This window comes from Brachyhypopomus gauderio, unplaced genomic scaffold (assembly GCF_052324685.1).
Source record: "Brachyhypopomus gauderio isolate BG-103 unplaced genomic scaffold, BGAUD_0.2 sc431, whole genome shotgun sequence".
Classification (NCBI taxonomy): domain Eukaryota; kingdom Metazoa; phylum Chordata; class Actinopteri; order Gymnotiformes; family Hypopomidae; genus Brachyhypopomus; species Brachyhypopomus gauderio.
The window spans coordinates 11,306-32,977 of record NW_027507252.1 but is presented as its reverse complement, the minus strand read 5'-3'; the positions used below and the strand labels follow the sequence as shown (position 1 = coordinate 32,977).

Genomic DNA, 21,672 nt, shown 5'->3' with positions numbered 1-21,672 from the left:
TTTTAACGCGGATTCTCGTCTCATCTCTCCACAGCATGAGAAAGCAGCCCAAAGAACGTCCCGCTCCCAATAACCTCATGGTGAGTCCCTGCTCCTTAGCTTGTATTTAAACAGGCCTTTCTAAAGGAGCTTTCTGCTCCCCCCAAACAAAAGCAGCTTCGTGGAAAGAGTGGAGTGTCAAACCTGTATTAGAGATGATTGAAACGGGGGTTAAGTGTGAGCAACAATTTATGGCTCGTGTCGACTCTGCGTTCAGTGTGGTGGTGTCGCGAGACCTTGACTCATGACATCACCATGGACTAGATAAAAGCGAGACCTACAGGCCCCCAGCCTGAATAGAACAACCTTTGGTGACCTTCCAATCTGTGCGGCAAGTGCTTCCTGCTTGCTCATGCCCAGAAGGTGCAGTAAAGCTCTGAGAGCCAAGATTAGGCTTTGAATGCCGAGTGTAACTGCGTGCTTAGTCGTTCGACACAGAGCGGGTCATTCTGTGGCTTCTGTAACCTCTCACGATTTCATATTGCTGTCATTTCAGACCGTAACACAACATGTGGAGACCAGGAGAGGTGAAGGGCAGCTTTAGTTTCATCAAACGCATTATTTCTCCTTTTTATCCTGTTAAAACATACAGTAGTGTAGGTTTCTGAGACTCCTGAACAGCATTCAGATATGTGTAGTTAATGTTAGCAGTGGTTGGAGAGAGGGTGCAGTTTAGTCTAAAGCAGGGGTAATCAATTAAATCTTTCCGCGGTCCATTTTTGGCAGATAGCTCAGACCTTAGGTCCGGGTCCGCGGTGGCGAACGAAAGTTGTTGAGCGGGGGGGGCGAACGAAAGTTGTTGGGGGGGGGGGGGGGGGGGGCGGCGAACGTAACACTCAAATGGGTGGTGAACGTAACACGTAAATTCTCCGGTTTAAAATATAGTCTCCCGTTACATTTTTTTTGGCATTTTGGTCTGTATCCAGTTAATCAGGAATGTGATTGGGTCCGGACAGGACGGCGTTCGGGTCCGGATCCGGACCGCGGTCCGCCATTTGGTGATACCTGGTCTAAAGTCTGCATAGTCTGTCATGTTAGCAAACCAACTAACTCCAGTTGCCTCAAGTTGTCTCACCAGTGTGCAATTAGACTGTGGTTCATAATGCTCTTTGGGCCTTGTAGACCGAACACAGTACGGGGTTGTACACCGTACTCGGTGAGTTAAGGGAATTGGAGGTCTGTTTGGTCCCTTGCTTGTGCAATGCCCATTGGTTGGTTGGGTGTGTTTTGTTTTCGTTTGTTCTAACCGGTTCATTTAATCTTTTCTTCAGCTGTTATGGTAAACCCAAACTCTGTGTGTGTGCAGTTTAGCTCATACAGACGCATTCAGACAGTTTGTCCCCCACATTTTATCCATTTTGGCCAGGCTATGATGGTGAATGATTATAAAAAGCCTCAGACATTAGCGATCACAGTGTCACTGTACTGAGTTCTGGAGATGAGGCACAGGAAGCACTGTGTGTTTGTGTATATATTTGTGTGTTTTTATAGGGGTTTGATGCATCATATTGTCAGTATCACATTTCCTGCCTGTTAAGAGCACCAAGATATTTTGACAGTGCAGTTAATACAACCCCTGGCAAAAAGTGTGGAGTCACCAGTCTGGGATGAGCACTCATTCAGACATTTTATTCTGAACAAACTCAGATCAAAAACAAGATAAAATAATAATGTCATTCCAAAGTGCAACTTGTTGGCTTTCAGAAACATTAAAAGAAATAATAAAAAAACATTGTGGAAACAAAGTAAATTTACTTTTATTGAGCAAACTCAGGGGGAAAAAATGCATGTATGCATGTATTATCTGCCAATCTTGCACTATGCTCTGTTATTCAGAAGTTTATACAGTGGGACATTAAGTGTCCTATTCCTCCCAAAGTCCTGGGTGTCATGGAATGACATTTAATGGCACATTGGCACACACCGTTTCTAAAGGCTGTCAGCACAGCTAAGTCTGTTTCAGCACCATGGACAGCAGTAGAATCCACTGATGCGTTGTTTGGCAGTACGAGTTGTGTTGTGTGGCTGTGTTGTGTGGTTGTGTGACGGTGTTGTGTGGTTGTGTGGCTGTGTTGTGTGGTTGTGTGACGGTGTTGTGTAGGCAGCAGACTTTCCCTGTCAGTACAAAAAATGGCATTACTGCCTTCACTTGTGAGAGTGTGGTCCATATGTATAATAAAATAGCAATTCTGAGTTACTCTCCCTGTTAGAGTTTTTGTAGGGGTGATCGCTTCCTTCAGCCCAGTCCCTCTGTGTACCTGATCTAATGAGACATCCACCCTGTCCTCTCAAACACAGCCCAGTCCCTCTGTGTACCTGATCTAATGAGACATCCACCCTGTCCTCTCAAACACATGCCACCCAGGTGATGACACATTGTATGGCAGACCAGATATGAAAGGAACGAAACTAGCATGTGTGTGTGCATGTATGCACGTGCTTGTGTGTGTGTGTGTGTGTGTGTGTGTGCATAATAGGGTTAGCCTTGATGAGATTTAGCAAGTTCCTGCTCAGCACATTTAGAATCTCAGCGTTTCTGTGACGGCAGCTCCAATGTGTTCTCGGCCTCCCTGAACGTCATGCATGTGACTGTGATTGTGCAGTGATTGACATCTCCCCCTCCCTGTGGACTCCTCCCATTGTCACCGAGCCTTTTAGCACCTTTGTCCCCCATCAGCGGCTCATCCCCGGCCCCCCGAGGGGCGTGCAGGACGGTGGGCCCCAGCTGCAGTGGATGATGCAGTCTGGGACAAAGGAGCAAGGCCGTCCTGCTTGGTGGACTACGGCAGCCCACTCCCCCGAAATCCACAAGGGGGCAAGTGGATCCTTCCCCCCCTCGAGGCCGCCCGATGGAGGAAGAACGGGTTTGCGTCTCTCTGTCTGCGTTCGTGCACGTGTGCCCGTGCCTGCGTGTGCCCGTGTCGGAGAGACGTCAGCCTCAGGGGAACGGGCCCTCGTGGGCCCTCGTGGGCCCCCTCTGCCTTGGTGAAAGCCTGTGTCCTGTGCCCGAGGGATCTGGATGAGAGTCGGCTCTCTGAGCCCTTAGACACAGCTCTGATGACTTGTTTACACATTAGCACGGCAAGGAGTCCCGCGAGGGCGATCCTGCCTCTTAGCTTGCTAACGTTGTGGCTTTCTGGATAACCCCTCCCCAAACCACCCCCGAAGCCCCCGAGAAAAGAAACTCCACACAGCCACAGAGCCCTCCCGGCCACAGGAACCACACCACTGTCAGAGCGCAGCTATCCGAGCAAGCGGCCCCGCTGCTAATCAGTGTTTTAATCTCCTGAATCAGTTCTGGGAAAGGTTGGCTCACATAGGTTTTTATTCTAAGAGGTGTTGGTGAATTAGCTGCTCTTTGGTTCATTTGTCCTGAAAATAGTTCTGTGCCAGAGGGAAATTGGGGTGTGTGTGGATGTGTGCCTGTGTGTGTGAGGCACGTGTGTGAGGTGTGTGTGTGTGTGTGTGTGTGCCTGTGTGTGTGTGCCTGTGTGTGTGTGCCTGTGTGTGTGTGAGGTGTGTGTGTGTGAGGCGCGTGTGTGAGGTGTGTGTGCCTGTGTGTTTGAGGCGCGTGTGTGTGTGTGTGTGGGTGCCTGTGTGTGTGTGTGTGGGTGCCTGTTTGTGTGAGGTGTGTGTGTGAGGTGTGTGTGTGAGGTGTGTGTGTGTGTGTGTGTGAGGCGCGTGTGTGTGAGGCGCGTGTGTGTGTGTGTGTGTGTGTGTGTGTGTGTGTGTGTGTGTGTGTGTGTGGGTGTGTGTGTGTGTGTGTGTGTGTGTGGGTGCCTGTGTGTGTGTGTGCGAGCGAGTAGATGTGGGTGGGTGCTATGTTCATATAACGGTCTGGTTTGCCAGTGCAGCTGCAAGGTGAGCAGGCATGCTGGCTGCAGCTCTGGGTAAGGCTGCCCCATTCGTGTGTGTGTGTGTGTGTGTGTGTGTGTGTGTGTGTGTGTGTGTGTGTGTGTGTGTGTGTGCGCGCACGCGCGCGCTGGCTGCAGCTCTGGGTAAGCCTGCCCTGCTCTTTTGTAATCTAGACGAATAGTCTTTCCCTTGGTGACTGTTGAATTAAGAGATCAGCATTCACAGTACTAGAGCCTATTCTGAACACGCACGTGCACGCTCTCACATGCACACCTCTCTCCCTATCCAGTGGGAGCATGTCATTAGTATGCAAATCTGCAAAGACCTAGTTATAACACTGACCTCTTCACCTTTCTTACTCTGTGTGTCTCTCCCGTGCCCTCTCCCTGCTCCGGTATCAGACACACACCCTCACATGCACACATGCACACCGTGACACACATTGCTCTCCACCACTGGTGTTCTTTAACACATTCTAATGAGGTGATGACCAACCACTTGTTATAATTGCTTTAGACTCCTTTTAATTTTCAAGCTTATTAATCATATGTAGAGTTATTTAAAATAGCATAAATTAATCTTAGATTAAAAAGCCTATCACAGACTCGAAACAATTAAAGAGTAAGGTGAGATTTCCCCTGGGTTTGGCAGTTTTATTTTAATGGAGAATTCAGGTGATTATCACTTTGATATGGCGCTGTGATTAATGTAGCCACACTTTTAAATGAGATTTTTCCATCTGACGGTAGAGAGGTAAGCAGGAGCTGATAATGACCTAACTAAAAGAGTATTTATTCTGCCTTTCCTCTCTTAATAACTTCCTCTGCATGGGTGCAGTGTTAGCAGCAGGTGGGTTAATTAATGAAGGTGCTGTTCCTGGCATGCTCCAAGACACATGCACGTGTACTCTCTCGTCTCACACACACACACACACACACACACACACAAAACAGAGGGACACACAGGTGTGTGTGTGTGTGAGAGAGAGAGACGGAGGAGTGGCCTGTGTGTGAGTGAGGCCACACAAGCAGGTGACCGGTGGAGCTCTGATTTATTGCAGCTTGTCGTTGTCCAGCTTTGAGGACACGTGCGTGTAAATGCGCAGGTTTGCCCCGGCTGGTCGTTGACACTGTGTGCACATGCGTTATGTGTTTATTTTCCCCTCCTCAGTCGCGTGCGTGCGTGCGTGTCTCGTCCCCTCTCCTTGACCCTGCCTCCTGATCGCGCCCTCAGCCCTCCTGTTCTACACTCTGGGTCAGGAAGAACAGGTGCTCTATGGGGTCGGACCCTCGTCCGGGTTGACGGGGTCGCAGCGGAGAGCTGGGTTCTGTGGCGGAGGTGCATATTACTCGTCTTCATCTGGGCCCGGAACTGGTGTGGGCCGGCGAGGCCGCGTGCGGCCCGGTGATGGATGAGACACGCACACGCTGCAGCTCACCCTCAGGACGGGCCTCTCCTGAACTCGGAGCTGAGAGTGATTAACCTCGCCGTGGCAACGACAGAGCTCACCATTAGCAGGACAGCACGATTGATGGTGCCTCTCTGTCCTCGTACGGAGAGATGGAGAGAGAGAGAGAGAGAGAGGATGTGTGCGTGCATGTGTTTGGGTGTGTGTGGTTGTGGTTGTGTGGTTGTGTGTGTGTGTGTGTGTGTGTGTGGCCCGGTAAGTCAACAGTAGCACTGTAGGAGATCATACATTGTATATGTGAAGAAACACAGAAATTATCATAAGTACTTCCTGTAAAAGGTCAATCTTTTCAGGGGTGAACTTCTCAAAGATTTGACGGGCGAGGTTATCGCTTCGACACAGATCTGATGAGACATCCTCCTTCCTGCTCTGTTGGACATCAGTCCTGCTTGTTGGTCGTTTTAATTTGGATCTCCTCATTCTGTTTACATGGGCAAATCTGCCAGAAACACTTCCAAAAACAAAAACAAGCCCATGCGTGATTGTTACTGGGTCACAGTAGTAAGTGTGTAACTCTCCAGCCAGTGAGGAGCAGGAGCGTCTGACATATATCAGTTTGGTCAGTCAGTAAGGTCATATGTGCAGTATGTTAAGCATGCACGGTACTGGTGATGGAGATGTCTTCAGAAATATCAGTCCCTCTAGAAGTCTGAGGCTAGCTGCTGTTTTGCCTTTGTCTATTTATTGCATAGAATTATTTTAGATTTTTTACACCATCACATATTTCAGTTGTATCTCATTTAGTCTTAAACATTTGTGTGTGTTTCATCTGTAAACAGACCGAGTGTGCAAAGACTTGCTGTGTGATTAAACCTAGACCTTTTTAAAAGGACATATTTAATCTCTCTTAACTCCTCCCCCTTGATCTCTCTAACTCCTCCTCCTTGATCTTCCTCTCTCTCTCCTCTGCAGGACCATGCCTTTATTATGCAGTATGACGATGGCAACACGGAGGTCGTGTCTATGTGGGTGTGTCGGAGCTTGGAGGACCGTAAATCCCAGCAAGCTCAGGGTCTAATGTAAGAAGTCATGGAAACAATGAGGGCCCATGGGAAATGGAGTCCACTCTCCTGCCTCCTTTAAGCCTCCACTGAGAGCATTGGGATTAACGGCTTACTTGAAGGCGACAACCTCACTCCGTCTAGAGCTGACCCCAGCGTTTATAAACATTTTACCATGACGTCTGGTTCCTGTAACCTTACATCTATAACTATAACTTTGCCTTCTATATAACGATGTTTGTTGAGTTCCTGTGTGGACTACAGTGTGAAGGTTTGAGAAGAACGGCCTCCTTGGAGTCTTCTCACTCCCACCTCTCGTCATTATCCGTGTAAATGGACCATGGAGCAACGACTAAACAGTTATCCCCGTCTTTAGTTCAAAAAAGAGGACCGACTGGCAGTAGTACTGAGCTCTCTGTTTGCCCCCGATGGCAACTCCCTGTGTGTGTGTGTGTGTGTGTGTGTGTGTGTGTGTGTGTGTGTGTGTGTGTGTGTGTGTGTGTGTGTGTGTGTGTGTGTGTGTGTGTGTGTGTGTGTGTGAGCCCTGGCACAGGGTGTCGTGACGAACTTGGCCGTCCCCCTAGGTCCGCCCCACCCCTTTCCTGTAGTGTCAAGTGAAGTTTGTCAGGCTGATTTAACCCTGAACGGTATCTGCCAAGCACTGGGCACATTCAGCTCTGCTGCAGCATCGTATGTAAAGGGTTCACATGAAACTCAACCATGACACATGGACCTCCCCGGGTAGTTACTAGCGCTTGCTAAGTTGTTATTTCCATAATGCTAATCCGCAAGCCCCTGTACTACCAAACAGTGAGAGAAATTAAATGCTCACAGCTATCACTGCATAACCACAGCATTTTGCATAGAAATATTCACGTTAATATTTTAAAGCAATTAGTGACAGATGCAGTTATTATGGTCTTTTCCCCCCTCTCTCTCTCTCCCCAAGTATGTGCATTAGAGACCAGTGTGTGAACGCCATAGCAGTGTGACTCAAATCTGCGTCTTTAACCGAGCTGACCCCACTGATCTGTAAGGAGGTGCGTAAGGCACACGCGTCCCCTCCCTCCGCTCCACCATGTAATCGCTCCTCAGCAGGGGGTAAATCATTTCTGCGCACTATTCTATTAACCACTGACAGATGCTCACTAACATGGCTCATATGTTACAGATGCGACAGCCCACCACATCTGCCTGCTAGATTAATCCTGCGTGGGCCACTTAAACATGTTTAGAAGCCATTATGTACTTATTTGTAGATTTCTTATTTGTTTATTTTTTTATGTACAGTGTTACTTTATAACGGAAGCAATGTAGGCACTTCTCTCCGTTTTCCTATTTTTCTTTAATCTGTTTTACATTTTTGACACGTTTATTTAGAATACATTGTACTATTTTGCAAGAAAGCAAAGTGAAAATGTACAATATCAATTATTTACACGATTCCTGTGAAGAGCAGTAGATTTGGTGGGGCAGAGCCTTGTGTGCTACGGTGGAATGATGTTACTTGAAGCTTTAGAACAGTTCTTTCCCACCCTAATTAAGTCCGCTGCCATATAAACGTTCACCAGAGGTGCAGGTGTCGTATGTGGGTTTTATACAAAGCTTTTGTTTTCATGGGAACATGATTTCAGCCTAAACCTACAGCCCCATTCGCTGTCGTGGTTTAGTTTTTGTTTTGTTTGTTTTTTTGTTGATGTGCAACAGTAAGTTGTCCTGTATGAACTTGTAGGTACGCCTCAACCAGGTCGCTCCACCTTCTGTAAATGCTGCCAACTGACTTTTGACCTTTGGTGCATAATGCAGTTGCCATAGAGGCTTACCTTAAGAGTTCTGCTAAGTAAATGAAAATCATTAAAACTAATGTATCTGCTGATGGTGTCTTACAGACAATTCATTTTCTTAATATAAAAGAACAATGGTTTATTCAAGCCATTAGAAACCTGTTTTAATGGCTGCAGCGGAAAATGGTTATTCTGGGATGAAATCCAAAGGAATCCTGTATCTTAAGAGCGGATTTATGAGTCTTATTCCATTTGTATGTGTGCAAGCAACAAACGTGCAATCGTTATTGTGAGATGCCACACACACACACACACACACACACACACACACACACACCAGGCCCCAGGCTGAACTGCCATTGGCACGGTGCTTTGCTCCAGGAAACCCTGGGACTATAACAAGACATTAGAGTTGAAATAAAATGCAGCAAAATTTAAAGTCGGCTTGTTCTCTTCATGTTCACAAACACTACTTGGCAGAAAGGACAGTTCCTCACTGTTGAATATGTTTTATTCAAGATCGTAGGTATGTTTCAGAGTATTTTTTTCAGTGCAGGATGATACTTATGGAGATACTAGGCTTCAGGACCTTCATGCTGCCTAGTTCATAGAAGATATTACTTTGTTTATTACCATGTTGATTGCACAGTGTGTGTGGGTGTGTGTGTGTTTAACCAAATCTTTTTCCATGTCAGATAAAATGCATTAGGCACTGCCATTCTATAGCCTGATCATTTATTAATAGACCTGCTCTTCCATATGTTATACACTGGCTATTGATTGACTAAATTTGTCTGCATATGTTATACTACCAAGTTTGTAGTAAGTTATACAGCTGAAGCAGGTAGGGGTTATAAGCTAAGTCAGGCAGCACAAGTTGCATTTCTTGGAAATAAACTAACTTGTGTGTTCTTGCTCTGAATGTGACGGATTTTGCAGCTTTTCTGTTCAAGCGTTATTTAAGCAAACTTGGCTTTCGGTACAAGTGTGTGCGTTAGCCCGGTCTTATCTCACAAACGATTACTTGTGATATGCGACTACATGTTGAGTACCTGGGATGGTGTTCTGTTACACTGGTCTATCTCATTATCACTTGTTCTGTGTCCATGTGGAGGGGGTCGTCGAGGGACTGTGTGTTCTCATTGTTGTTCTCCTCGGGGAACGTTGACAAGTGACAGGCAGAAACCTGAATCGAATGTCGTACCCTGCCAAGTGCACCCAAGCCCTTCTCTGGATGTCAGCGCGCGCTGACCCCTGCTTCGGTAAGATTGCCATAAAATACTTAAACCGCACACAGTAGCCTTTAATACGCCGATGTGTAAAAGGAGAGTTACACAACCGGACGGACCTAAGCCAATGGCTCGCAAAAGTTTTACCCATATTAGTCGTTTCGCAGATCCATGGCGCGTGCGGTTGGTTGTTTTGCAAGTTGCTTAAAACAGTTTTTTTTAAGGAGCGACTTGAAGGCACAGAGTGTAGTGATCACTGCACCAACTGGTCGTATTCCCCGAAGCTGCCGGGGCATTCGTTTGGGTTCTATTGCCTCGTGACCTTTCTCAGAGCAGTCCAGTTTGATTAGCGCGTGGGCCGGACGAACAGAGCCGGACCTGTTCACCGCCATTACCGAGATTCCTTTATCAATGTCCAGTAATTAAAATGTCACCACTTAATTTTCAGGCCATGGATAGGCTCGTGCAGCAATCTTTTCCTAATAAAAACAGTAATCGAAACGCTATTTTCACTCGAAACAAAAAGGTTGCGCTAGGCGACTTAAGAGTGTCAAGTGGACGAAGATCAATATGAAAGAAGCTGATTGATCTGGCTCTAAAGTGGAATTTATTGGGGTCATGCTTTTAGACGCTGCTGATATAACCGTTACTGTAGAACATTGGTTTTCAACTGATACGTTTATTAAACGTCTCCCTCTGAATTACTCTGTCACTGATTTATGTGCCAATCTCTTCAATGACCTCCAGAAGTAGACCTTGCTTTTTTATGTAACCCCGTTTTAATGTTATCCCTTAGTTTACCACAAAATGTGTAAGCGAATGTGGTCTCACTTCCCTGGATTATTTTTGCACCTTTTCTATCCTTAGGCAGATTATGCATCTAGAGAGTGGAAATTAGCCTAGGTTATCCGTCTTCCACGTGTGGATTACTTTAAGCGCATGGTACAATTTCTGATGACCTGTGCGAGTCATGTTCATTGAACCCACATTAGCAGCAAGTGTCCGTTAAGACTCACGAGTGAAGCAGCGTGTGCGGTTGATGTGCAGAGTGCGGGTCCCCATCTCTCCTGATGCCTCTGCGCTCTGGGGAGGACGGTCCTTCCTCACACCATCACACCCCTCGGAAAGGGAAGGTCTCTAAACGCTGTTTAGACCATGTCACGTCATGATGTACTTTTTCATCGTTCAGTTATATTCACCATCCTATATCGACTGCTAGAGACGTGCTTTCTGTCATTAATTGCTTCTGTCAAATTAAAAAGGCTAATGGGGTTGGACTGTGTATATTTGAGAGAGCGGAATCATCTGAAGGGGAGTTGGCCCGGTTAAGCCAATGGTCGGATCATATAGAATTTCTTGGAAAATTATTAAAATGTATTGTTATCCGTGTTGAAATAACACGAAGACCACACAGAATATATTTTCTGGGGGGAAAATATTTGCACACTGTGGATGCTGGATTGATGCTCCTTATTTCCATCGTAATATCTTAATACCACATAAATTTAGACCAGAATTATTAGAATTAGGATTATTCACCGAGTTCCCTAGAACGACAAACGTGGCTAAACAGATTTGTAATTTTGATCACACATATACTCACACAATTCTCACTTTCGTTTCGCCTGTCAAAAATATTTTTTCAAATAAATCTTAATTATAACATCACAGGATGTTAACATGACCCAATAGTATAAAGTAATTACACGACTTTTCCTTGTTTTTTGTCATGCTATAGCTACAATCATATATTGTATTGCAAAAAGATTCATTCATGCACGTGTAATGTAATATCTAGTATATTAATGAACTATTAATGGCATATGTTTCTGAAATACAATATTTATCATATTGACTAAAATGTTGCGTAAAATAGCCATTGATTACTTAAAAGCATGTCATTGAGTGTTACAAACAAAATGATGAAAAGTTAAACATTACCCTAGTTATTTATGAAGAAAATAGACTAGCTAACGCCACGTTTAGTACACTTAGAGTTTAATACGTTGACATTTAGATTTTGTCTCTTGTACGAGAAAGGTCGGTAACGGAAAAGTCTAGCATGTTTATGAAACTATATTTGCGCTTTAGTGTCTAGGCAGAAGAATAAGAAGAGGGTGTATCCACGAGGATTAAAGTGCTCACTGACGACTGCTGGCCTTCCTGATTTAAGACACTAGGTGTGTTGTGTGGTCGCAACTGCGCTCTAGCGGCCCAAAGCTTTAATGGGAGAACTGGTGGACCGTGAGACCACGTCTCCCCGCCATAAACGCTAACAATGACGCAGTCCGTTTCAGCTCTAAATAATTAACAGGAAGGGAATAATTACAGTATAAAATTGTAATTATTGTTGGGATGGAGCGAAGCCTCTTGATTGTGAAAGAGGACACGGTTAGAGTAGGTCGGGTTAAAGTTTCCCTCTCCATCAATATTGCATTAAGCTCAGCCTGTGGCCCCTGGGCGACGGGGCCCGCGGCGTCGCTTGGCACGTTTGTCAACTTTCCCATGTACAGTAGTTAGTGGTACATTAAAATACACCAAAAATAGCGAGCAGTAACCTAATAGTATTTTATAACCTTCCCAGCTAAGTCGAAACTTGGACGTAAATTAGGCTAACTTACAAAATATGAATAAACTGGTAGATATTTTTTATCCGTCAAATTGAGCGTCTTAAATCGGTCGTTACAAGCAAGCTACATCGCAAGAATATCGCTTTAATGCAATATAATACAGTATGTTTATATAATACTGCATGTTTAGCCTCATCATAGCAACATAGCCTTCGGGTATTATCTGATGTCATTAAATCCATTTTGATTGCAACTGTTTAAACCTGCACAGTATAATTAATTACAGTGCATTCAGAAGGCGTGTTTGTAGGAGTCCTCAGTGAAAGACGGACTCAAGCAATTTGTGGCAATTTCTCCTGTATTAAATGCAACAAATAGCCTCACCCGGAATCGCCATTCTTCGTTGTAAAATACCATTAAACATCTACGTGATACATTTACATAATTTAAGGGTTAGAAAAAAAAATCTTAATTTTTGTTTAGTTTTGTTTTATTTGCGTATTCCAATAAAACTCGATTGCTATCGTAGCCTTTTTTCCACGAGTTGTGCTGCAGCGCGTATCTCGTGTCGCCCTGCTAAGTCACCCATCCTTTCTAGGAAAAGGAACAGTTTTCCACTTTCATGTTTTAAACTGCAGATGGCAACTTCGTCAGACTGGATATCTCTACGTCAAGGCTTAGTGGGGTTAACTGAAGGGCATTGATCAGGTTTTAAATAGTTAATATGGTCATATAAGGTTCCACCACTTACCTCTGTCTATTGCTCTAATATATCACTGTTTGTACACCCTATCCGCTCTCACTGGCTTGTGTGTTAAACAAATGTGCATCATTTACCTAGGGTCTGACATTTGACAGGAGACAGACGCGATGTCCATGGGACCACAATAGCAGTTTAGGCTACTCGCCCAGGGACGAGCTGCCTAGGGGCAAATTCTCAATGCAAATTCGTAATGAATATCTGTTGTCTGATTACCACATGTCAGTATGCGACGCTCAAAAATTTACATGAATTCTTAGAATAGAATAGAAACTGATTGGTCTCACTTAGGCAGGACTCAGGTGCGCGCAGATTATTTTAAAGATTTTTTTCTTCTGAAGATTATTTTAAAGAAACGCTCGTTTTGTATTGCTAAGTTTTGGTTATGTGCAATGATTGATCACTGATTTAAATAGCATTTTATGGTTGTTATTGTACTGATTTAAATATCATTTTATTATTATTGTTATTATTATTAGTGTTAGTATTAATCATTATAATTGTTATTTTCGTTCTAATTATTGCTAGATCTATCTATCTCTCTATCTCTATCTATCTACATTGTCTAGAAACTGCTGCATTGCTATCCTGTGTGATCATTGGCTCCTCGACTCCTGGACGTGAATGGTTAATAAGACAAGCGGGCTTGTTCTCTGTGGGTGTGCCTTGCCATTATTTTTGGCGTTCCCTCCGTTGGAATAGCACGCGTTCAGTCTGATAAGAAGTGGCACGAGCGTCCGGGCTACCATGTGGCCACTGGTCTTTCGTCGCTTGCACACCGCGCGGACGCTAAACTGGATGGAGAATTCTGCACTACTCTGAGAGGGAGAAAGAAAAGGAGCGTGAACGCAACTCTTCCTGCTTCTCGTTGAGCATTTATGATATCTGGGGAACGTTTTGCTGTATTACCTATTTATTATAATTTGGCGCAACAAAACGTATTCAAAATTGCATTCGTTTCAAATTGAAAAGGTGAGTTTTGAAAGTGTTATCTGAATATGAACTGTAATACATTACCTTCGAACGATCGTATATTATTGTTGTGTTCAGACTTCGAACACGTACTGACACGATCACAGCGGTATTATAGAGCGCTGATGACAGCTAACAAAGCTTTCATTAAAATGCGTGTTAACGGTAAGGTAACAACTGGTCGTAACGCAGAATGACATTTAATTAGGCTAAATTATTTTTATAGTCACCTAATTATAAAATTATGAGTTTATTAAAGTAAATAGATTAAAGTGTTCTATAATTACAAACAAAGTGAGGCGGGGTTTCCAAGCCATCATAAAACATAGATCATCTGATAGACCGATTAAAACACCGAACTCTCTCTCTCTCTCTCTCTCTCTCTCTCTCTCTCTCTCTCTCTCTCTCTCTCTCTCTCTCATTTAAAATGATTTTAAAACTAGGATGATTTTGGGAGAATGCCCAGATTAGCGGTTCTTTTTCTCGTTGGTTATAATCATTGGCGTTGCAGAAAGTCCTTTGCGTTTTAGATTCCTAAGAGGTGTTTCTCACCATGCACTGACAATTTTGTACTGTGACTCATGCAATTGACGTAGTGGAAGCTATTTACAATATAGCATGTTTAACTTGTATTATTTATACAAAACAAACAGGTAATCAAGAATTAACTAAATAAATAATGAAATTTGAAAGTCCAGAGATATAATATAAAAACACAAATAAAACGTATAATGCATAATTAAACAAAATGGTTAATTTAACATTTTAATTCGTAATGCACTAGGCAAAACTCTGGATACGTATAGTGGTGTTTTTATTTTTTTGTTTTTTCAGGAAATAACTTTCCTGATGCTAATTTTTGTTTACATTTTCTACAGACTTCAGGAATGGAGTCGATAGCCAGCCAACTTCCAGCGGCACGAGACGCCAGCTCTTCTCCTCAGTCTAAGCAAGACTTGCAGCCTTTCTCTAGCAACGGCACCAGTTCGTTGAAACCCAATCAAGTGAGTGAGACTTCACTGTACGGAGTGCCCATCGTGTCTCTGGTGATAGATGGTCAAGAGAGACTGTGCTTAGCGCAGATTTCCAACACTTTGCTGAAGAACTACAGCTACAACGAAATTCACAACCGCCGCGTGGCCCTTGGAATAACCTGTGTACAGTGCACGCCGGTCCAGCTGGAGATCCTGAGGCGCGCGGGGGCCATGCCCATCTCCTCGCGCCGCTGTGGCATGATCACTAAGCGCGAGGCCGAGAGGCTCTGCAAGTCGTTTATCGGAGCGCACAGTCCTCCCAAGCTACCTGAAAATTTCGCATTTGACGTTTCACACGAATGCGCGTGGGGAAGCAGAGGAAACTTTATTCCTGCCAGGTACAATAGCTCGAGGGCCAAGTGCATCAAGTGCACATACTGCAATATGTATTTTTCCCCCAACAAATTCATATTTCACTCCCATCGCACACCTGAGTCAAAGTACACGCAGCCGGACGCGGCGAATTTTAATTCGTGGAGGCGGCATCTGAAACTGGCCGATAAAAACTCGTCCGATGACATAAGTCATGCTTGGGAGGATGTTAAAGCCATGTTCAACGGGGGTAGCAGGAAACGAACGATGCCGATGAGCGGATCTGAGATGTCATCACCTCTGAAACCGCAGGGCTCCGGCAACATTACGCACACCAGCTCCCCCGAGATTCCGCACAAAACCCTGCGCTGCGACGATGACCGCGGAAATCTCAATTTAGCCAACAGCGTGCGCAGTTACCCGGTTATTCCAGTTCCTAGCAAAAGCTTTGGGGTGCTGCAAAAAATCCCACCGCCTCTGTTCCCACACCCGTATGGCTTCTCGGCTTTTGGGTTATGTCAAAAGAAGGACGACGGTGTAAATGAGCAAAACAAGACCAGTGTATCAGGCGTGTTCTGGCCCGGGGCGAAAGACAGCCTCTACCCGACTTTCCCCATGTTCTGGCCCACAGCGAGTAGTCTGCCTTTGCCATCATATCAGCAAGCACAACCAAAACCGCACGTGGAACTCATGGGGGGCCGGCAAAGTGAAACGGAAGGATCCGAGAATGAAAGAGGAGGGAACACTCCTCGAGACGGTGTGTTTGACAGCGAGAGATGCTCCAGCTCGCAGTCGCTCAGGACCGACGAGGACAAGTCCGGGGACGAGGTGAGGTCAACCGAAGGTCACGCCACCACTCCGCGCAAGATCAGCTACATCTCCGCGTTTAAGCCGGTCATTAAAGACGCAGAGAGCATAGCCAAGCTTTATGGCAACAGAGATGCGTACACCGGCACACGTTCAGGCTATCTGTCGCCAGACTTTGTGAGCGAAAGTTCCAGTTACAGGTCCATATCGCCAGATGTGGACAGTGGAGAAGAACCGGAAGTGGACGTGGAGTCCAATAGAGTGGCAGACGATGACGAATCTGTGCAGCTCTCCGTGGAGGACCGAGAGAGTCCCGTGAGAGAAATCTCGTCTCAGACTAATTACGAAGAGAGTCCAGAACCGGAGAGCAGGCCCACCATACAGGTGGAGGATATGGCTTTTAGTGAGACGGGATCATCAGACGAAGACAAGCATAGCAAGCCCAAGCCCAAAAGCGGTGGCACCCCGGCGTATGATGTGAGTATGGCAGAGGACACTGAAATAAGAGACGGAACAGGATAGCGGCCTCACAGGGGAAAACCAGCGGGAACAATGTAGTTGGTAGCTCGAACACAGTAGTTCACATCATTAATTATTAAAGGGATTAAGTGTGATGCCTAATTTGTGATATTTGTATCTCAGATTTTCCTTTGTCCCAGTGATGTTGAGCACATGTTTATTAGTATTTTTTTTATGTTAATATAAAATATTGACATAATTGCCCTAAATTGAATGTTAGATGGTCAGATCTAATTTTGGCCTGCGGGTATAAACGTATTTGTGGAAAGGGTCCCCTGTGACTATACCCTCGGCTCAACGCAAATGACTCTCTTTGTCATTTCCACTGATAGAGTTTAAGTTTCAATATGAGTAATTTGCCTTAATCTACTGCCCGACGTTCGCGATTCATTTGAGGATTTAAACGATAATGACAACCTACTCTCTCCTGCAAAACTGGGAAAATAGAAAGAAGATGACACATAATTGAGGCTCGTATTTATTTGTAATGAGTTGGTTAATGTTTGCAGGTGTACACGCATGAAAGGGACGCGGCCGCCTCATTGAACGCGCCGTGCGCTCCCGCGTCCAAGTATCCTCGTAATCGTGAACCAAGTGGTAAGCGCTGTCTGGCCTATTTGGACAATTCTACATCTAGGGCTACTGGCACATGATCTTTTCTACTCTCATTTAAATTAAAGCAAGCTCTTTTTGAAAATATGAACATCTGTACTTTGAACTGTCCCGCGTGCAATTTATTTTCACCTTAGATTCTCACAAATTAAATACTGCTTTGGTAGAGGACGAATGTGAACCACAGAAATTTTACCAAGACCAAATTAACGCTAGCAAAGAATCTAGTAAGTATCGTTCCTGCCTCGGTTGCTGTTGTTTTCTATGACATTCGATCTATTTTTCACAGTAAAATATTCAAAGGACCGTCTCGGATCTTTGAATTAATTTTTTCGCATATTTTAACCTGGAATTATGCGTTTTTTTTTAGTCGACGGTGCACTGCGGACTGATAGCAGATTTAAGTTAATCGAAAAAGACATAGAGAACATGGCAAAAGGTACATTTTTGCGCTTTATTTATTCATTTATGTATTTATTAATTAATTCATTTATTCGTTTATGCGCTCATTTATTTCCATAAATAGTGCTTTTGGATGAGGTACAGGTTACCCATTGTAACGACAACATTATGAAACAACATCGTAGCCTACTTGCTTTATATTTCTGTCATGACAAATATATAGAAAATGTTCCAGTTAATGACTCGACAGATTACAATTAATGTTTACACACGAATTTGCTGTTTAGATGCACGTAAAAGATTTTTAAAAAATGACTATTTGGTTAACGTTTCGGCCTACGTTACCGTTCAAAGTCTACAACTGTCAAAACACTAACTACGCTACACAGTCACAGACCAATGGGTCCTGTGGTTTGACATAAACGTTTGTAACTGTCCCGTTGTGGATGTGATAAGATGGCTGCGTTTCTTTTGTTTTTCCATTATGTATAAACAAAAGAGTGCGCGAGTCACGTGCATTATACAGAAATGTCCTTGAACCGCTCGCGCAGACGGCCCCATACATTGCCAAGCTCGTTCCACATACAGCCCGGGGCAACGTTCCTAATTATTTTGCAATATCATGCTTGACAACTCGGCAACCGCATGTTTTTCTTTAGTAGCTGATAATTTTCTCTCAAATGTTCACGTGCGAGAAAACATGTTAAAAAGGTTAAGGTTAGTGTCTTGTTCGTGATATTAAATTAACTGTTATTCTTTTAAGAATACAAATTACGTAATTGTGGACATAGAAATTCGGCTAGGCAGTTGATGGTGGATTATTTTTTGCTTTGTGACAGAGGAGCTCCAAAAACAGCTGGTGGAGCAGGTGGAGCTCAGAAAGAAAATGGAACGCGAGTTTCAAAGTCTGAAAGGTAAATCGGATCAACTCGCCGGGTTGGGCTTTCGGTAGCGAGACTGCGCGTGCACGCGTTCCATCACAGATGTTGAAGTAATGTACTGACAGACGTACACTTTTCCATTTTAGTGACTCTGTGCATGTTGACTTTAATAGATAATTTTCAGGACCAGATGAAGAGGGAACTGTCGTATCGAGAGGAAATGGTGCAACAGCTGCAGATAGTGAGAGGTGAGCTGCACGTGAGCTGTAGTACGTACGTGTGTGTGTATGTGTGTGATTGGTTGTGAAGAAATGGATATGCCATTTCGAAGATCAACGAAAAAAAATTCTTTAAAAGTGACACTTGCATATTTCCTCGTAGTCTATTGGGCTACTCTGATTCGAGACAAACGCCGGAAGACCTAAATCAAAGACAATTTCAAAAATGGAGAATAGTTTGGATAATTTTTTAGGAAGGATCACTATAGTTTCAAAAAAAATTGGGCTGTTTTTACCACTTAAATGACAAAACATTATGAAAACTATTTATATAACATAGAATTGCATACCTAACGTGGGCCCAGAATACGGATTTAAACATATTTTAATGTTTCCTCATTATTTATTTATTTACTTATTTGTTATTTTAGACACCTTGTGCAACGAGTTGGACCAAGAAAGAAAAGCTCGTTATGCAATTCAGCAGAAGCTAAAAGGTAATTAATATTATTACACAACAGAAAAATCTACAGAAAGCTCATGGGACTATAAACTCGTCTTTCAAAACTCAAATATGCAAGTGCTACTTTTCTGTGACTGTGATGCTCACGACTTATAAAGATGTTGTGATCTTTGTGAACATGGTAACACGTGCGTGGTTGGCGCAGTGCTGCAGTCTGCGTGCTAATGCGCTCTGCCCAGCTGTGTTCTCCTCTACTGCACGGGGTCCCTCAATGCTCTTTTCTCCTAGAAGCTCACGACGCTCTACACCACTTCTCCTGCAAGATGCTCACCCCTCGCCACTGCACGGGCACGTGCACGTTTAAGCCGCCTCTACTGCCGCCGTAACATGAGGCGGAGCACCGGTGGGGTGGGGAGGGGGGTGGCGGGGCCGCGGCCGTGTTTGTACACGCACAGGGAAAAACACAAGACCTCTCCAAGGAACGCTCCGGGCGCACTTGAGTTTGAGAGAGACTTTTCCGAGAAGACCTCGGGACGTTCCACGGACTGTAAACATGCAAGTCTTGCAGCCTGTCTGTTATCACTGTAAATTCTTCTTAACTGGACATGTTTTCTATAAACCGGACATGAAAGGAACCTGTAAAAGATGATACAAGACTTCTTTGTACAGGTGCCAGTGGTGCAGATGACATTTATTAGGAGTTGACTTGTTAAACTGTTATAAATATATGTATACTAATAGAATAATAATATTGTTCAGAGAATGTTTTTCTCCTTAAAATGCCACCAATACAGGAAGTGGCAATGTGCAATGAATTATACAACATGGAACTTCACAACTGTAATTCTTAAGTGGTCATGTTTTGTGTTTTTATATTATTTTTGCTCTGAATTGATTCACTAATGTGCTTTTCCAAATGTATTGTCTATGTATAAGCACTTTAAATGAGAAATTAAACAGACCTACCTAATCCAAATTCAATCTACCTTTAAGTTAAAGATATTCAAATGACTTGTTTACCATGTTGCTGTGTACAGAATAAGAATTTGACCAAGCACTTAATCCACCATTCCCAAATATATCATTCAGATTTTGGGAAATGGTGTTACTCTACATATATGTGATTACTCTGATGTGTGCTATGACTTTTGAAGTGTATTTTCAAGAAAGAAATTATTTCTTTCTTCATTATTAAATAAAAGTTACATTAGATCGTTATACTGTGTAACTTCATGCACATTTGGGTTTATTACATGTAGACCTTCACGATATACTGGCCCCATCACTCTCACACTGAGCATATATAACCAATTTATATGTAGCATTTCCCATAAATCAACCACCAGCACACAAAACCCTGATTGTTCGATTTTAGTTACAATAATAAGGGCTTTCCAAGGCATTTGAATGTATTTATTTATTTATTTTTACTGACAATGCTAATTGTACAAATTTCAAAATGAGATCTATCTATCTATCTATCTATCTATCTATCTATCTATCTATCTATCTATCTATCTATCTATCTATCTATCTGAGACATAATATAATATAATAATTTTCAACGTCTTACCAATAATTATTAAGGAACTTGACGCAATGGTCGTCTTGAATATTACTATTTGAATATGTGATGTTATGAACGTGTGAGGTCCATAGATTTCAAGCAGATTCGCACAGGCTAACGAACATTGGATGCATAAATGATTTATAGGTAACGATGTAAGGATCGTCCACACAAAATCTGTTACTCGAACCCATGAACTGTAGCGATTTTAAGATTGATCAAAGCAACGTGAAATCTGCATTACCCGAAAGTATCAGTATACCTCATTTTGACCTTTAACGGAGTTGTTGAAATTTAATCTAAATCCAATGCTGCCATCTAGTGTCCATGCAGTGAATTCCACACTACAAATTACTCCTAATTTTCGAGTGTTAAGTTACAAATCACAAACAGAGCTGCCTACAGATTTCTGATGGATCCTGTTGTGCAATAATCGTTAATGCTTAGAGAGTTATCAGAGTTGTGAGAAAAATACTTTTAATGTAAGGAATATTTAAAACATTCCTAGTTTTGCGCTGGCGCTACGAGGCTACACATCGCAAATCTTGTCAAATTATTAGTTAATCGTAAATAGAATTGTTTGTGTTTCTGACTGTAGGCTATAACATAGCCCAGTCTACCCAGTTATTGATTTTTAAAAATGGACAAAAGGTGTGCTGTTTAGCTGCAAACACCACAGGCTACATTTTTATAGAGAAAACCCAAAGGCAACTTTGGGGTATGAAGAAAACTAAATGTGAATAAACGAGAACATACCAATTGGTTTATGAATGAATTTCCACCCATTCTTCTCCGGGAGCGTCTCTTATTAAATTCTTTGTAACACATGTACCGTTTCATACGTACATGTGTTACATCTGTACAGGTGTTTATCTGAGGTGTCAATTCCAGGTTCAGAAAGTAAAAGTCCCCACCAGGATTTTGCTCAGGTTTCCTGGATTATGTTGATTCCACTAATTTTACCTGGATTGCATTAATTAGAACATCTAGCAAGCTTGAGCAAAATCCTGGTGAGGACTTTTACTTTCTGAACCTGGAATTGACACCGCTGGTGTTTATGTATAACTTGATATGATTACAATCCAAATCAGGTAGGCTACTTTTGTATTGATTATTTCCCAACAAGTTTCTGGATAGCCTGACTAACATTTTTGCTAAAATTATTTAGATGCCGATTTA

The 21,672-nt window shown here is 43.4% G+C and overlaps 2 protein-coding genes across 10 annotated transcripts in view; both read left to right on the top strand.

The window, feature by feature from the left end:
• The window catches only part of map2k5 (mitogen-activated protein kinase kinase 5), a 38,569-nt gene extending 30,330 nt beyond the window's left edge, over positions 1-8,239 (top strand). The window contains 2 exon segments of the mRNA XM_076996257.1: positions 35-80; positions 6,275-8,239. Coding sequence (XP_076852372.1) covers positions 35-80; positions 6,275-6,385 — 157 coding nt within the window. The 3' untranslated portion in view covers positions 6,386-8,239.
• Positions 8,240-13,277: 5,038 nt separating this feature from the next.
• On the top strand, positions 13,278-20,060 carry LOC143506191 (SKI family transcriptional corepressor 1 homolog-B-like). Of its 9 annotated transcripts, none has more exons than XM_076996260.1 (9): positions 13,278-13,678; positions 14,557-16,308; positions 16,860-16,947; positions 17,100-17,189; positions 17,333-17,401; positions 18,204-18,278; positions 18,419-18,493; positions 18,895-18,960; positions 19,218-20,060. In XM_076996260.1, the coding sequence occupies exons 2-9, from the start codon at positions 14,566-14,568 to the stop codon at positions 19,310-19,312; spliced, it is 2,301 nt and encodes a 766-aa protein (XP_076852375.1). In that variant the 5' UTR covers positions 13,278-13,678; positions 14,557-14,565; the 3' UTR covers positions 19,313-20,060. The 9 variants fall into 9 exon arrangements, with proteins under 9 accessions (XP_076852375.1, XP_076852373.1, XP_076852378.1 ...); XM_076996258.1 differs by having other exon boundaries at positions 19,215-20,060; XM_076996259.1 differs by lacking the exon at positions 13,278-13,678 and adding an exon at positions 14,120-14,331 and having other exon boundaries at positions 19,215-20,060.
• The last annotated feature ends 1,612 nt before the right edge of the window (positions 20,061-21,672 follow it).

Bases quoted from the DNA above. Each gene is read 5' to 3' on its own strand.
- LOC143506191 (XM_076996258.1), top strand. From the start codon at position 14,566: ATGGAGTCGATAGCCAGCCAACTTCCAGCGGCACGAGACGCCAGCTCT. The intron at 16,309-16,859 runs GTGAGTATGGCA...TAATGTTTGCAG, and splicing joins GTGGCACCCCGGCGTATGAT to GTGTACACGCATGAAAGGGA. The intron at 18,494-18,894 runs GTGAGCTGCACG...TTGTTATTTTAG, and splicing joins ACAGCTGCAGATAGTGAGAG to ACACCTTGTGCAACGAGTTG.